Source organism: Lepisosteus oculatus, chromosome 6, assembly GCF_040954835.1.
Source record: "Lepisosteus oculatus isolate fLepOcu1 chromosome 6, fLepOcu1.hap2, whole genome shotgun sequence".
NCBI lineage: Eukaryota > Metazoa > Chordata > Actinopteri > Semionotiformes > Lepisosteidae > Lepisosteus > Lepisosteus oculatus.
In genome coordinates this window covers 42,863,863-42,880,892 of record NC_090701.1, presented here as the reverse complement: position 1 = coordinate 42,880,892, position 17,030 = coordinate 42,863,863, and the positions used below count along the sequence as shown (strand labels likewise).

Genomic DNA, 17,030 nt, shown 5'->3' with positions numbered 1-17,030 from the left:
CTGTAGTTTTATTGTATCTGCCTGTCTTGTGACCAGTAACCCAAGAAGAATGGACACGTACTCTGCGTTTCTCATTCTGAGTTTGTTTTGCCAGCAATGTCTATGCATGGTGAGTACTTTAAAAACATAATCCAATCCAATGTAATATTTTGAAACTCTGTAACAACAATGTAACACATGAACATTTTTTGAGAAAATATATTTACAAAACTCCATAACATTCACGATTCTTGTTCTCTCTGTAAGAAGGAGCCAGTAAATTAGTACAGTAAATTCAATGTTTGAAAAACACATTCCTTTATTAAACTTTTGTTAACATACTTTTTGGGATCAGTAACTGAGTTAGATACTAATGAAAGGGAACAAGAGAAAGACAAATATAAGAATAAAGCATAAATATAAAAATATTTATTGGCCATATACAATTTCCTGCATGAGGAATTTGTCTTTTCACATACCCAGCTTGCTCTCCATGAGGCACACAGATGGGGAGAGAGAAGCTTGAGGTCAGAGCACAGGGTCAGCCATTTATACAGCACCCCTGGAGCAGCTGGGGTTAAGGGTAACAAAGTAGGATTCCTCTGCCAGGTGGGGGAGTTGAACCAGCAACCTTCCAGCCACAGGCACAGATCCTTAGCCACAGTGCAAAGGGTGTCTGGCTTAGCTCGCCTGGCTGAAACTGGCAGGCTACCCAGACCCCCTTTGTATCATAAGGAATGAGGCAGGGATCTGCTGCAGGGGTGTAGATGAGGGGGAACAGAAAGGTACGAGCATGATCCGCTCAAGTCCTGGGTGTGAGACTTATATACACAGGTGAGTGGAATTGTGCTAAGAAATTCCTCAAATTCAATTAACTGACACTTCAATCCATAGCAACTGAGAGGAATTATCTATTTTTTTCCACATGCATTCTGGTACACATTTACACAGGTGCATTATGTACCTTATTCAACAGTGAAGTAGCAGGGGCCTCATGGGATTTTAACTACAAACCTCAAGAGTCCTCACAACTACTCTTCACTGTTCCTTTGAATCAGATCATCTGTACTGAAAGAACATGACTTGCCAGTGCTCAAGGACTGATCCTATAAAGGTTGGGCTGTAGGCGTTATTGCTGAGTTGAGATAGAGTGAATTTGTTCACATTTGTTCATGTGTTTTCAACAGCCTGAACATGGTGCTGTAGTATGTGGTTAGGTGAAAAACGATGGTCTTCATCAGTAAGCCTTGATTCCTTATGTATTCAATTTAGAGGGCAACATTATTCCCTGGACTATTGTGCTGTGAAAGAATTTCATGCCCCTACCTTAACTAATATTCTCTAGACTTTGTCTCTGTGATTCATAGACTGAAGTGTGTATTATAGTCTAAGTGATTCAGAGAAGGCATTACCCTTAAAGACACAGTAGAAAACAAAGAGCATGTGCAGATAATTTTCCGTCTGTCTGACAACACTATATGTTTTATAACTTTTTTTTAATACTGAGGGTCTGGAATAAGACCTGTATCATTGTAGGTTGTAGAAAGTACCTTGGGATCATTTTAGAAATGTTTGTGTAAGAATTCCATTGTACGAGTACATGTACCGGTTACATATGGCAATAAAGTTCAAGTTCAAGTTCGAGATCAGAATGTCCTCCTTGTTTTCAACCTTTTCTGATGACATATAAAACCTTTGTATTTATTTAGTTTTTCAAGGTCTTTCCAATCTTTAAATAGTTAGAATTACAGATTGGAATAAAAATAGTTAATGTTGGCATTAAAAATAGTTTAAAAAATCATTTTCTAATATACTACTCTAATGAAGTCAATATGGTCAACTAACTTCAGCCTGTTCTTGTTGGTTGAGTGCTGGTTAAAAACAATGATTCCCAATCAGAAGAGATTATTACTCTTGTAAAACATCAGATTAAACTAAGCAAGAGAACAACAGCAAAATCAAGCGATGGGCATGGACCTGAATGTTAATTATTTTTATTAACACTAAACCAAAGGCTAATTTGTCACAATTACAGCTGTGCTCTTACACTGTGATACTGTATAACTTCGATATCACTTTACAGTGTTTTATCTTTTTCTTCCTTTCAGCCAACATCTCGGGATATCGGTGAGTGTATTTTCCTGATTTTTTTCAGATTTCTGTTTTAACAAAGCTGCTACTGTGAAACCGACGTTGGATCCTTAGTGAACCTACTGTACATTTTTAAAGTCTGTATTATTTGTGCTGCACATGGTTTGTGTTATGTGATGCCTAAAAAGCAGAAGAATGAATTTCTCCTTGTTTCTTTACAGAAATTGACGTGGATGGTGGAAAAGATCGAGACATTTTCGATATAAATGAAGGTTTGCTATAAAGATGAAGCTTTTATTGAATACATTCAGACTAAATATTTGAACTGAAGCTCATGAGTGTCTGTTATCTTTGCTTCCAGAATCAGGACTGAATCTTGTAGAAGGAGACATAGAGTATGACCAGGTAAGGCTGTCATTTGTTTTTGTTTTTATTAAACATGATCTTATCGTGGCTTATTAGATTATTCTTTATTATTCTCTCCTGCCACTCAACAATAGTTGGTGGAATTTGCTATTGGTACAGCAAGAACAAAGATGAGACATACTGTACATAGAAAGCCAGCCACAGACAGAGATTCTGTTTTATTTCATTTATTCTAGTTATCCTATTTCATACAGATTTTGATGCCTGTAGGTAACTTTGTTGCATATTACTGTCATTTATCATTATTATAATTTTGGCAGCTGTATTGGCACTTGTCAGATGCCAGAACCTACTCACTTGCGTTAAGGTTAGGGTTATGACAGGTTTAATCTAAAGGCCATTTAGTCTATATAGATCACAAACACAGCACGACCTGTCCTTTGATAACTACCCAGGCACTCCTGTAACATTGTGTGTTTATGGGAAGCTCTGTGTTCACGATAAAGTGTTACATCAAGTTAGGAACACAGCCTCAGTCCCTTACTAAATGGTAAATAGGAAAAGGATTTCAGTTATGTTAAAATATGAGGAAACTAGATAAACCAGAAGATTATTTCAGAGGGTACCTCAGGTCTTCGGTTAACATTTCTGTGTCACTTCAGAAACAGGGGAGAAACTCCATTTTGGGGGATGAGTACAGATGGCCAAAAATAATTCCCTACTATCTGGAAGACAGTTTAGGTAAGAATGATCGAGATATCTGCATTTATTCAGTCAGGTAATGTATAATACATAGCATAGGAGTACTTTCATCATTTAATAACACTTGAGCTGTTATACGTCCATCATTTTATAGTCCATTTTAAAAACTACAAGACACCTCAATGCCATTTAATAAATGGTTTCATAACTTCTTTTAAAACTGATTATAGTCAGATCGGGTCAAGAAAATAAGAGAACACTTGCAATTATACAGTATATACAATTACACAATCAATTTATGTCATCTAAAACTATTATTATTTGGTAAAAATAATTACAATTGTTTAAAAATAATTTAGATAAGAGTCTATCTTACTGTGTACTGCATCCACTATTTGAGTTGGATTGGAAAAGTTGCTAGTTTATACTGAAAATCCTTTCTCACATTCCTAAACACACTAGAGACTTGCACCCAGTCACAGAAGCTTGAACTATCATGAAGTAAATATTGAGCTGTGAAGTGAGCTTTTACTTGAATGAAAGATCAGTGAAACAATTGAACTGCATTACTGTTCGGATCACACACATTTATTTGTAATAATCTAAGAAGCGATTAAACCATCATAGTTGACATAGTGATAAAAAGCGACATGAATCATATGGATTGTGGAGCTATGCTGGGCAGAGAGAAGCACACTGTTTTAATGTGCCTTACCTTCAATATAAGGACAAGACACATTTCAACAGTTTTTGCTTCAGTACAAAATCATGGCAAATAACCTCCAACTAGCTGGTAGCAAGACTGTGCTGCAGTGAAAACCTATGCTTGGCATTCCTAATTTATATAGAATTTTTTTAGGCTGGTTTTATACCCTTGAACGTCTACAAGAACCCTGAATATACAGGGGCTAATTTAGCTCTGAAGCAAAATATTTTTCATATTGTGCTGCAAATGCATGTTGTACATATGTAAAAAAACGGAACTGCAACTAATACAACAGGAGCGATTAAAGCAGACCACCCTTGTGCCTGTACTGTTTCTGATTGCTCCCCATTGTTAGGTGCTCTTTGTTGGGACCTATTGACACTGCAATGGGGATTCTAGGAACAGCTGTAGAATGGAGCACCAGGAGGCTTACATGTTAACAGGCTTACATACTACTGCAGAGCACAGATTTGCAGGAACTGATTTGTTCAAACACATTCAAATCAAAGCAACACAGGAAATACGAGGACATACTGTATGATATGTTTATATGGTGGATAGAACATAGGTGTTTTTTTCTGGAAATCCAGAATTGATTTTGAATTAAACTACAAAGATGGCAAAAACATTGTTCTTCTCCTATTGGAAAACTGACCTGACTTGAAATTCCCACTTAATTGTAGCCACATCTGCAAAGTCACAATGTAATGAAACATTTTTGGAGAATTGCTCTAATTTGTGTCCTCCATCTAAAATCCTTAGAACTGAGCTTTGCTTTTACAGTATTAGATATTCCTCACTTAAACTAGTACACCCAACACTTTTCTTCCCTATTTGAAACTTCTTCAGAGTAAGATGGAGATGAGTGTAAGCAATATTACTTTCCCTCCAACAGTGTTTATATAGGAGCTTAAACTATAGACAGTTTTGCACACAGGTTCCAAACCAGCTCAGAGCTGTAATTTTGGGGGTTTCGGGACTAAACCAGCCTAATCATCTGTTCAGATTCAAGATTTGTAGTTTGTTTGCTGGGACTTCCCAGCATGCCAATAAAGTGAAAGACTGGTTTAAATTTCAGAATTAATTCCTCTGCTTTTTTCATAGAAATTAATGCCAAAGGAGTTATCTTAAAGGCTTTTGAACAATATCGGCTAAAAACCTGCATTGACTACAAGCCCTGGGAAGGGGAGCAAAATTACATCTCTGTCTTCAAAGGCAGTGGGTAAGACCGCCTTCCTGAAAACAAAACTTCCACTGTGATGATCATTTAAAATTAAATCATTTATTGAACAAGGCAAAATAAATGTGCTTTAATATTCCATGCTGAATATCAGAATAGTCTTTAAAATTTGAATATATTGATATATTAAACTGAACTGCACTATCTGCACACAAAATTCTGCATGGAAGTTTTTCTCCCATTGTCCTGAAAGAAGAAGAGAGACAATTTTAGGGTGCATTTCTACCAGGCGACAGCATAGATGCAGAAATTAGGAATACAGCAACCTATCTTTTTCAATCAGAAGTAGATCTTGAAAATGAGTTGATCTGCTCTCAATGAATCAAACAGATTTTGCACTTGAGTAAAAAGCTTGTGAAGTCATTCTGCTGATCCACTCTCATGTCAAACATCTAGGAATGAGGCTCTTACATGTACTCTGTAAAATACAGGCCTGGCACATTGACAAGTAAGGGATGTAGATTCTAAGAACTGCAATGATAGGTTTGATAGGTGCACTACAGAGAGAAGCTCCTGAAGTCATTCTGATGATTCACTCTCATGGTAAACATCCTGGAATGGGGATCTGATTTAGTGAGACCCAGGTATATTATAAGATCACTTTTATTGGCCATATACAAGTAGCTTGCTCTCCATGAGACACACAGACAGGGAGAGAAGCTGTGGGTCAAAGCGCAGGGTCAGCCATTTATACAGCGCCCCTGGAGCTGTTAGGGTTAAGGGCCTTGCTCAGGGGCCCAGTGAAGTAGGATTCCTCTGCCAGCCGCGGGATTAGAACCGGCAGCCTTCTAGCAACAGGCACAGACCCACCTCTCCGCCCGTCTATTAAACATCTGCATTGACAAACAAATAACGTTGATCCCGACAACTGTAGTTGGTCAGTTACTTCCCAGAGGCTGTCTTGCAACCTTTTTCGGGGCTTCAGTCTGGTCTTTCCTCCTTTAGATGCTTCTCCTCAGTTGGGAATCGCCATGTGGGGAAACAAAGATTGTCCATCGGGAACAACTGTGACCGGATCGCCACGATCGAGCACGAGTTCCTTCATGCGCTGGGGTTCTGGCACGAGCAGTCCAGATCGGATCGAGACGACTACGTCAAAATCATGTGGGATCGCATCTCCGAAGGTATTGCATCCCTGTTGTGTTGAAAGCTGACCTTCTGAGTGCCCCAGAGACTTGTACATGTTGGCTTTTATTTAACTTAGCCCATGGTAGTTAAATGCTAAGGATTTCTTTTTTCATGTGTTATTCTGTAACAGTGTCTTGAGGAGCTTGGTGAGCAATTTCACTCTGCAGAACAATACACTATGCGCCACCCTTCCTTTACAGGGTTTGTACAGGCGGCTGCTGTAATTCAAATTAAAATGGATTTATAGCGCCATGCGTCATCACTCATCCATCCATTGTCTAGCAGCTTCTTCCAATTCAAGGTCATGGAGGAGAGAAGGGCTGGATACACCCTTGCCAGGACGCCAGTCCATCACAGAGCACACAGACACAAACACACTCACACTCATACTGGGGCCTGTTTCCCAAAAGCCAATTAAATTACTAGCATCTCCGTGTAGATAGCACTGCAGGGCCCCAGTGCTGCAAGGCAGCGATGCTAAGCACTGCACTATCATGCTGCCCAACACGCTACATCAAATGCTTATCCTGTTCTTTTTTAATGCACTTCAGAAAAGGGCTTTAGGAGCACTAACGATCCGAAAAAAAATATCACACCGCCTGGCCTAGAAAAATTTAAATGAGATCAAAATTATTACAATTATTAAAGGCATATACTACAATTGTACTCTTGTTTTTTTTTGTTTCTACCAATTCATCACTTACAGGCGTCTGTTGTTGGGTTTTTTTCAGGCAAAGAGCACAACTTCAACACCTACAACGACACCGTGTCCAGCGCACTGAATGTCCCCTATGACTACAACTCCATGATGCACTACAGCAAGACCGCCTTCAGAAACGGAACCGAACCCACCATCCTCACGAAGATCCCGCAGTTCATGGACGTGATTGGTCAGCGCATGGAGTTCAGCGACAGTGACCTTCTGAAGCTCAACCGGCTCTACAACTGCTGTAGGTCTCCTGCCGCGCTCCACAAATAGCAATGTCAGCAGTCCTATATCCTGGTAACTAAATAAATAGCTAACCTTTGGTTTGTTTTCTTAAAAACATGAAGCACAATTAATTAAGCTGATATTGCTGAAGATAAAACGGATTGATTGCTAAGTAATATATATATATATTAATAGCAGGTGAATTATATATATTAATAGCAGGAACTGCACTCTGACCAGATCATTTATTTATCTGAATCACTCACCTGCAAATTAATTCACAATCGTGTTCATGTAGTTAAATGCAGGTTTCCTTCTCTGACTGCGAGGTAACACTTGCTAAACACTTATGGGTTAGGATCCATGGTCCATGTTCATCAGTCATCGACGGCTGACGTAACTTGCAAATGCCTCTGTTTACAATGACAAATACAATATCTCGAATTAGAAAGTAAAAGGAAAACTCGTTTTACCTGAAGCTTCGTAGCAGAATCATTGCTACACTGGTGCTGACTGACTCCTCACTTTATCGCCCAGATGGTGGCTCGTTCACACCCATTACCCACTCATGAACATTAATCCCACACGTCCAGACGCTTTTCCAAGTTCTTCACATTTCCTGCACAGTTCCCCCCCGCCCCATTTCTCTCATGCTTAATGGCCAAGGTTGGAATTAAATATTACAACACAATTTGTATGAGACGGCAAAGGAACTGAGTATACTGTGCTTTAGAAACCTCTGTAACCACGCGAAAACGCAAACCTGCTCTCTCACCGGGGTAAAGAGACGCGTGGAGCGCGGAGGAGTCGACACAGCGCCTCAGCGTCTAGAGCCGGTTGTTTCGCGGGGTGACATTGGACCGTTCTTCTTTAAAAATAAACTGTACAGCACTTTTCACGTGGAAACATATGCTAAGAATGGTTTTAGCCAGATATGTCAGGGTCACAGAGAAGTCACCATTGCTCGTATTTGCAGTAAATAAGAAAGTAAAAATACAATCGATGTTTAATGATATAGAATTAACAGACTTGCCTTTTCCTCCTTATATTATACCCTGTGATTTTCTATATCTAAGTGTTCTACATTAATTGCGAGGGATTTGGCACAAAAAATAAAAACACCGAGGGAGCAAACCTCTTCATCCACATGGGTTTTATTCGTGACTACCTCCTGGCATATACATGATCAGTTTGTACTCATCTGCTCGGTTATTAAACTATTTATCTACTTTACAGCTGTCCAAAGATTTCTTGCTGACATTTTCATACCTGCAGCGTCAACGTTAACGTTTCTGGAGCAATGCAGCTTCGAGCTGGAGAATATCTGCGGGATGATCCAGGGCCCGGGCGATAACGCCGATTGGGAGCGTGTGAAGCAGGTCCCGAGCAAGCCGGATACGGATCACACGGACATGGGCAAGTGCAAAGGTGAGAGCCCCGTCTCTGACGTCGAACCTCCTATCTGCTCGCTACCGGTGAACCGCCGAAGCAAAGCAAAGTCAGGCGCATGAAAAACACACACGCCTCTTGCCTCGCCAAGGGAGTCAGACCTAGGGAGTCAGACCCTGTTTTGTTTTCTTTTTTAACTAGGCCGGCAGGCTACAGTAGTCAATTCTTGTCACAGTTAGGTGAAAATTAGGCAAAGATAAAAGCTGTTTTTATTTTGACTCTACATGTTTTCAGGTTGTCCATCAAAAACATACTGTGTGAGATGACAAGTCGATTCAAGACATTTGGGCCAGAAATTGTTTAACCTTATCTATTGCTGCGACAAAAGGGGCTGTAAAGGTGGCCAAAAAGTTTTTTTTTTATTTTTGAATTGTTAAGAGATCTGTACAGAAAGAAAAAAAGACATTCAATCTGACTAGCAGGATACTATTCACATTTATAATATTGTTAATTAATTTTAATATTTTTTACAACGATGAGTTCAGGAGGGGTGACAGAAGCCAGGTTTAACAGGCTCAGCTGCCTAAATCCTAGTCATTCCTATTGTTATTTCCTCACAATATCAAAACTTTGAAAACAACTGTGAAGGCTATATTCAAACCCCTTCTCTGCTTCGTATTCCTTGATTCCTCTACTCCATCTCCACCACCTCACTCTGAATGGAGTCTCAGCCTCCTTGCCCTCAGATCTTTTAGGGGGAAAACCACACCACACCACTGGCTCCTCAGACAAGCACTGACACCAGATATCTGTCCCTGCAGCTCCTCTTGTACTGAGCAGGATTACCGTGGCAACAGCACAGCATCAGTAGGGTAGAACTCACCTCTCATGACTGTCTAAACCCAGCTCAGCCGAGCAGGTCAAGTCAAATATACTACGACTGAAACACTCAAACATTCACAACTGCTGTCATTCCTAGTGAAGTATCTGTATATAAACCACAGCTGAAGACGAAACGGTAGGGTCATGAATGTCATGAAACTTTCAGAGGGGGTTGGAGTGATTTTTCTTCGTCAGCACAAGTAAGAAAAACCTGCGACCTATTCATTTGAATAGTCAGCTCAAAGTCTCTCAGTGGTTTAGAAAAAGAAAGCCTCTTGAAAATATGGCCAATAAAGTGATCTTACTGGAACCCTGTTTGCAGGTGCAGGCTACTTCATGCACTTCAGCACAGCCACAGGAAGTGCGGGAGACAAAGCCTACTTGGAAAGCAGAATACTGTACCCCAAAAGAGGCTTCCAGTGTCTGCAGTTCTTCTATTACCACAGTGGAAGTGCAGATGATGAGCTGAAGATCTTGGTCCGTGAATATGATCAGGATAACCCTCAAGGAACCCTTAGGCACATGGGGAATGTCACAGGTAATACTTTTAATACTAAAATGCTGGACTGAGCAGTAGAAATGTCTTTATATATTCATTATTGGCACCACAGTGGTCAGAACTGCTGGTTCGCAGTGGTGGGGCCCTGGGTTCAGTTCTGAAACTGGGGTGCTATCCGTGTGGTTTTTGTATGTTCTCCCTGTGTTTGTGTGGGTTTCCCCTGGGTGCTCTGGTTTTATTCCACAAGCCGAAGAAACGCTGGTGGGTTAATTGGCTTCTGGGAAGATTGGCTCTGGTGTGAGCGTTTGTGCTGCATGTGTGCCCTGTGATGGACTGGCGTCCTGTCCGGAAGTTGTAGCCCGTTGCTTGCTGGGATAGGCTCCAGCTCTCCTGCGAGCCTGAATTCGAAGAAGTGGTTAGAAAATGGATGGATGGATTTTCCTTTTAATCTGTTTCTTTGTTTTTCGTGAACATTATTGATTAATAACTGTTTGGAACCGAACCTTGAGATGCGGACTAATGTAATAACTTTTTCACAACATTTTTGCGGAATGTGACAGGTTAACACAAACATAGAAAAGATAGTTTGGACCACAGAAATAATGACATTATTTTCCTTGTAGCATCCCCTGAAGACTTTTGGAAACTGTATCATTTACACCTGAACGTCTCAAAAAAGTTCCGGGTCGTATTTGAAGGAACAAAAGGAGCAGGAAATTCACTTGGAGGTTTTTCTATTGATGACATCAACTTATCAGAGACAGAATGTCCGGATCATGTGTGGCACATAAGAAATTTCACTCACCTTTTAGAAAATAGTCCCCCCGGAAAACAGGGAAGGATTTACAGCCCCCGATTCTACTCCAGAGCTGGATATGCCTTTCAGATTGGTCTGTATGTAAATGGTACCGATAACAATCCTTCTAATCTCGCCATCTACTTCCACTTAACCTCTGGAACCAACAGCGACCGACTGCAGTGGCCTTGTCCATGGCAACAGGCCACGATGTTACTGCTGGACCAGCACCCTGACATTCGCCGACGAATGTCCAACCAGAGAAGCATCACCACTGACCCCACAGAGCAGAAAACTGAATGTAAGTTATCAAGGTCATGTGTGCTTTTAGGCTGATTTAATAAACAGGCTGCTGAGATTAGATATGAACGTTCTGTTGACTTAAGCAAAATTTAAACACTGAAGGGAAGATACAACCTCCAAAACGTGTTATATCTGTTTTGAAAATACAGATGTTTTTACACAGTCCAAATAACTTGCTCTCACTTCCTTTGAGACTGGGCAATGTTAATAAAAAGAAGTCAGAAAAAACGTAAGCATTTAAAATACATTTCACTAGGAATAACAACACTCAAGAATAAGGTGTCCTGAAAGGATTATGGGGTCTTTAGTGAAAATGTGGTTTAACCTGCTTGGCTGAGGGCTGACCTCCTGGTCCTGGCCATTGGAGAGTGGGCCAGGACCCCCATGCAGAGTGAGGAGTGACCAAGGGGCAGCAAAAGAGGGAGAGGGAGAGAAGGGGATCACATAAGTATTTATATTGTTTTAGGACAGCAAAATACATCAGCGGTGATTGCTAATTACTGACAGCCAAGTCTGATTGAACTGGGTTGTTGTCATCCCTCCCGAACGTTTGTTACAAACTCCATTAAAAGGCTTAACACACATATTTCAAATCATTTACACATCAGTCCTGCCATTTAAAATCATAGGCTTACAGTTCCATTTGCCCATCTGTCATTTCCAGTGAATGGGTCCCTATATTATTTTTGGGATAAACCTGAAACTGTAGGACAGCTTGTCCGTGATCCAGATGGAACTGAGTACTACAGAGGTCCAGGAAGAGGCACCAGTGCATTCCTAACTCATGACAGGCTGAGAAGCAGAGAGTTCATAAAAGGAGATGACGTCTTTTTCCTCATGACTGTGGAAGGTATGCCCCCTTGAACAGAGGTTTGGAAAAAAAACTGTTCTACCTTTGCGGTATAAAAGAGACAAAGATTTATAGCCTTATTTTATTTACACTAATGTCCAAGGCCTTTTCATGGACTGACACGTTCATGTTTGTCGGTTTGTGGAAGAGGTTAACCAGGAGCAGATCAACAAAGATCTGAAGGTGATACAGAGGGTCACTAAAATTCTAGATATGTTCTAGATTAAACAGTACTGTGCTGAAGTTTACATTACACCTAAAGAAGAAAACGTTGTCTGTATTTTCTTTTCCTTTGCAGCCTACGCATGCTGACGCAGCTCCCTATTTAAAAGTTTATGTTATTCATTTTAAATCTACAATGTTATTTCTCTATACAATTACTAATTACTGTGACATAAAATGTATTACAGTCATAAAAAGGCTACTGTATTCGTTAAACATTTAACAGAGGACAGCTTGCTTCAGGGTATGTGGAATTGTGGTTTAACACAGGGAGGAACATTTGAAGAGATTTTACACTAACTGTCAAGTAAAGGCTGCGATGTTTGGTGGATCTGTACCCCTGATTTCAGCTTCTCGCAAATGGATGTGAAACAAAATCTTATCAAACCTTTGCTGAATGCCAAAAGCATCATTCTATTTTTCTGGGGGGTTAGTTCCTGTCTGTCTGACAAAGCTGTCACCATGAACGTGACAAAAGATGAAGTATGTTCCCTCTGTTGCAGATGTTTCAAGACTTCTTCTTACTCAGCCAGTCCCACCATCCACATTTTCCCCCACTACCACAGCGTCTCCCGGTGAACCCTGTAAAAACCACACCTGTGAAAACGATGGGATCTGTGTGGTAGAGAATCAGCAGCCAGTCTGCAGGTGAGATCTGTTGCTGGAGAAACTCCAAAATAACGAGGTTGATCCAGGAATACTACACATGGGTTTCTGGGGAAGATCTGTCTGCTACAATGTCAAACAGTAAAAGAAAATCAAAATCATTGTAAATGTAAACTGACACCAGGTGATTTTATTTGCTGGGTCCCTGGGTCCAATCCCACACCTGGGGTACTGTATGTTCTCCCTGCATTTGTGTGGGTTTCCTCCCACAGTCCACAGACATACTGATAGGTTAATGGGCTTCTGAGAAATTGGAAAGCTGGTGTGAATGGGTGCATGTTTGTGCTTGCACGTGTCCTGCGCTGGTCTGGCATCCCGTGCATCCTGTTTTGCGGCTCTGGCTGCCCTTTGCCCCAATATAGGTTGAAGTGGTTAGAAAATGGACGGGGGGTTGATATTGTCCGATACGCGACAGGTGACAACACTCGCAACAACATCAGGAAATGTCCAACTTGACGTCCATATATCCTCCTCAGGTGTGCAGCAGGTGAAGACTGGTGGTACATGGGGAGCAGGTGCCAGAGGAAAGGGAGATCTGAAGACGTTGTTATTACAGCAGTGGCCTCATCTGTGTCCGTGTTTGCAGTCATGTTATTAATCACGGCTGTGACCGCATGCTGCCTGAAAAAGAAGTACAAGAAGAAACCACGCAATGACAACCAACACATGGTGATGGAAAATGTAAGTATTCAGACATCAAATGGCGGGACAAACAGCAGTGATGATCATTGTGTTTTAAAGCAGAAAACAAATCGGTGTTTGCATGTTGCAGAAAGCCATTTCAATTAATAACGCAAAAGACAAATAAAAAAACATTGCTGAGGGATATTTAGGTTTGCGATTCCGTTCCCGATACCAGTCTGTTCTTCTCGTCTCCATTTCCTATAGCATTCGTCAGTTGCCGATCAAATGCCCTCATTCCGCACGTCTGTTAGTAAAATGCTTCCTTAACGTTTTTTGAAGGAAAGAGAGGGAAAAGGGTCTAGATTTTGAACGCTTTGCTTGCTTGTTTTAGAGTTTATGCAGTTCCTGTAATAATCTGTTATTAAGGTTGGAATAGCAGCAGATATATGAGGTGCAGAGTGAACCCAAGTGCTGGGCGAGAGGCAGCTGAGACAGGGAAGCTTGCAGGCAGTGTGCAGCCGGAGCCCTGCACAGGCAGGGTGTGCTGAGCACGTAGCTAGTGCAGGACTCAGGGAAGCACAGAGAGACGGTGTGCTGTGAAAGAGAATCTCAAAGCTCAAGTACAGTGGAGGTTTCTAGAGAGTGGTCAGATCAGGTGAAGCAGGAATCTATTCCAGGAAGATACTGTAGTGAAGTGTGAGGGCAGAATAAAAGTTGATATACATTTACATTATATCTAAAGTTTTTAAAAATAATTTTATAAACTACGAAGAGTGCAAGGAGCAGTTTATAAAAACCAATGCCAACACAAGGAAAACATGCAAACTCCACACAGATAGCATCGCAGGTCTAGGATTGAATCTGGGGCTCCTGCACTGCAAGGCAATAATGCTAACTACTGTGTCAGCATGCTGCCCACAAACTAATAATAACCCATGAAAAACCTGTTTAAAGCCTATCAAAAGTTAACATAGTAAAATAATTAGATTAATAGGTATTTTATCACAATAAATGTTCACCTATTTTATGTTAAATGTAACATTGGTATATATCTGGTGCTTGCGAATAAACTTCCAATTTTCTAGTTAAGTCTCTCGACATCATAAAGCTTTTAGTAGTTAATTGCAGAAAGGCATTAATTTGTTTCTTCTATAAGTGGCTACAAGTTTACCCACAACATATTGCTTGCGTTTCAATTTTCATGGCAAGTCACTAGAGCTATCGAGAATGGTTCTGAATCAGCTTAAGTTTTTAAACAGCATTTTACAGGACAGTCCCAGTCCTGGTGAAGTACTGAGTTCTAAATTTGTAGTGTTTACTGATCTGCTTGCTTGTTTAGACTTTTGGTTAACTTAGTTTGGCCTCACTGCCAAGTTTCAAGAATACCTTACTTCAAATGGATGGTTTCCAATAAAGTAAACAACGTCAAGCAGACCTTCCTCAACTAACTTCTTTGTAATCCTACCTAAACAATTGATGATCAGTTTCTTCTAAAAAGATGGGAATGACATTTTCTCAAACAGCCCACGATGAGCATTATTCTTCCCTCCGCAGAGGCCCAGTTGGTTACCAGTCATGCGGCACACCCGAATGAGGGCAGTTTTCAAATTAAAAAGAGTTGTTACACAGGCGATACCAAGTACAATTCTCAACCAACCTCTCATGAGCTGAAAGTCTTTAAAATTAGGCTCCAAATAAGTCAATTATCCAGTGATCAAGAACTTGAGTTGCAAAAGCCATGAAGACAAACAGTTCTCCAGGAACAACAGGGTTGGTTCACAATGTTTTGCAAGAGTTAAAATATTCTATGTCATGAACTTTATGATGACACATTAGCTTTTAACGTGTAACTGCGCACTGAACCAGGAAGAAGTAAGAAGTAATCCCGATGTAGTTGCTCCTAACCAGAACACACCGCTCACAAGTCTCTGACCCGTAGCCTTTCTGTTGAGGAAAACGCACGGTCATACGAGACGAGCTGGCAGAAGCTATTACTATCTCATTACAGTCAACGCGTCTTCATTGTGACTTAGATCAGAAGGAAGTGTTTCTAACACAAGGATTTCCAACCCACCTACAACAAAATGATGGAGTCTGCTAGCAGAATATGTATGTTACTCTGTACCCATATAGTGGTAGGAGCTGTGAACTCCTGCTGAATTCACATGCTAAAGTCGAACCTTCACACTTGCTTTGGCAAAGATGCTTCTCCCTTCCTGTACTGAACTTCCATCTTCTGTACTAAACTCCCTGATGGGGAATGTTTATACTAAACTCCTGCTGAGAAAGGAAGGTTTAAGTGCTTTCTGAGTCCTGAGGTTTCTTCAAAAAGCTACCTCAAAGACAGGAGGGGGAGGGTGTAGAGCCATATCCCCCCTGAGCAATACAACAATAAGCATCAAATGTGTTGTTCCTTGTAGGCATACAATAAAGCTTGAGATGAATGGACACTTCAGGCTCGAATCTCTTGGTTTCTAAAGTAGTTCTTAATTTAATGTGCTATTGAAACTTGTATTTCAGACCAACACTCTTAAAGTGGGCTGTACTAGAGCGAGTGGAGAGAAAGTGTAAACCACCAAGCAGATTGCACACTGGCAGCAATTAGAACTTGAAGAGACCAGCTGGAATAAAAGCTAGCAGACAAAGGGGTCCTCCAACCCTAGTCCAGCATGTTACATAAATCATATAAAATCCCTTACCAGAAATTGTAACAAGTTTAATCAATTAAGCAAGTGATATGGCAAATTAATTAAGAGATTAACATGTAAATATGTTTTTCTCCTCAAGGACTAGAGAGATTTTAAATGACCGGTCTCCAAATCCACCCAGTGAATATCTTCCATATCCACAGTGAAACGTGGAGGAAGGGTAAAGAGATAGATCACGGTTGGGAATCTTTTACGTTTCGATACGCAGTACATAGTTCTTAACAAGCGTGTTGAAAACTGGCAGATTCGAGTGACAGTGTCCACTTCATCTTGTCTTTTTTTTTTCCCAGAGAACTGCCCATTGAAGATGACCAGAAGAAGAAAAAGGAGCAGTCTATCACCTTTTCATCTCCCAAACAGCTGAATTTCTTTAAAAAAGTGACCTTGAGTTTTACGTGCCCAAAATTTTAGAATTTCATTCAGAAGTTTGGAGATTCTGAATTTCAGGCCAAAATAATCTTCTTGCATTTGAAGCATATATATTTATATACACACACTTGTAAATCTTTCATTTTCAGTCCAACACATTTTAAGATGCCAACAGGTTAAGAGCTATAAAATAGTAGACTGGGTGTTTCAAAAGAGGTTTTTGGAGTCACCCAGAGCCACTTTTTAACAGGAATTTTAAGCCAACTATTGTATAATCCAGTAAACTGCATTTCTGCATTGTATCATAGTCTTGCATCTTAATAACCATCATTGGGTGATGATTAAGCTAGACATTTTTTTTAGGAATTTTATAAGCTGTAGCTTATAAAATTTCTAACAGATTTGATGCCTTCATTGGTGCTAGTTGCAGAAGTATACAGATACACCTCTCAGTAATGAGCATCAAGAAGAGACCACTCTGTGTGGCACTGCAGTAATACTGTATGTCAACTGAAAAAGCACAGAGTATAGGGACCACCAAAGGATGAGCAAATACCAAAGTTTTTTTTTTTAAATACC

General features: G+C 40.5%; 1 protein-coding gene and 1 long non-coding RNA gene across 2 annotated transcripts; one reads left to right on the top strand and one right to left on the bottom strand.

Annotated features, from left to right (window-relative positions):
- The first annotated feature begins 39 nt into the window (after positions 1-39).
- mep1ba (meprin A subunit beta a) lies at positions 40-16,753 on the top strand. The gene is made up of 15 exons (XM_015339527.2): positions 40-109; positions 2,088-2,106; positions 2,292-2,342; positions 2,432-2,475; positions 3,099-3,177; positions 4,949-5,066; positions 6,030-6,208; positions 6,944-7,162; positions 8,419-8,571; positions 9,737-9,952; positions 10,537-11,010; positions 11,677-11,862; positions 12,588-12,732; positions 13,227-13,431; positions 16,373-16,753. Exons 1-15 carry the CDS (start codon positions 50-52, stop codon positions 16,385-16,387), a joined length of 2,163 nt encoding a protein of 720 aa, XP_015195013.2. The 5' UTR covers positions 40-49; the 3' UTR covers positions 16,388-16,753.
- On the bottom strand, positions 7,064-8,501 carry LOC107076099 (uncharacterized). The gene is made up of 3 exons (XR_001477503.2): positions 8,413-8,501; positions 7,410-7,556; positions 7,064-7,219 (listed from the first exon to the last, which is right to left on the bottom strand). It is a non-coding gene; the product is annotated as an uncharacterized lncRNA (long non-coding RNA).
- Positions 16,754-17,030: the final 277 nt, after the last annotated feature.

What these genes read in the sequence shown, in the direction of transcription:
- mep1ba (XM_015339527.2), top strand. Translation starts at nt 50, where the DNA reads ATGGACACGTACTCTGCGTTTCTCATTCTGAGTTTGTTTTGCCAGCAA. An exon ending in CTATCTGGAAGACAGTTTAG is followed by an intron (nt 3,178 to 4,948) that starts GTAAGAATGATC and finishes CTTTTTTCATAG; the next exon opens with AAATTAATGCCAAAGGAGTT. An exon ending in GCACATGGGGAATGTCACAG is followed by an intron (nt 9,953 to 10,536) that starts GTAATACTTTTA and finishes TTTTCCTTGTAG; the next exon opens with CATCCCCTGAAGACTTTTGG.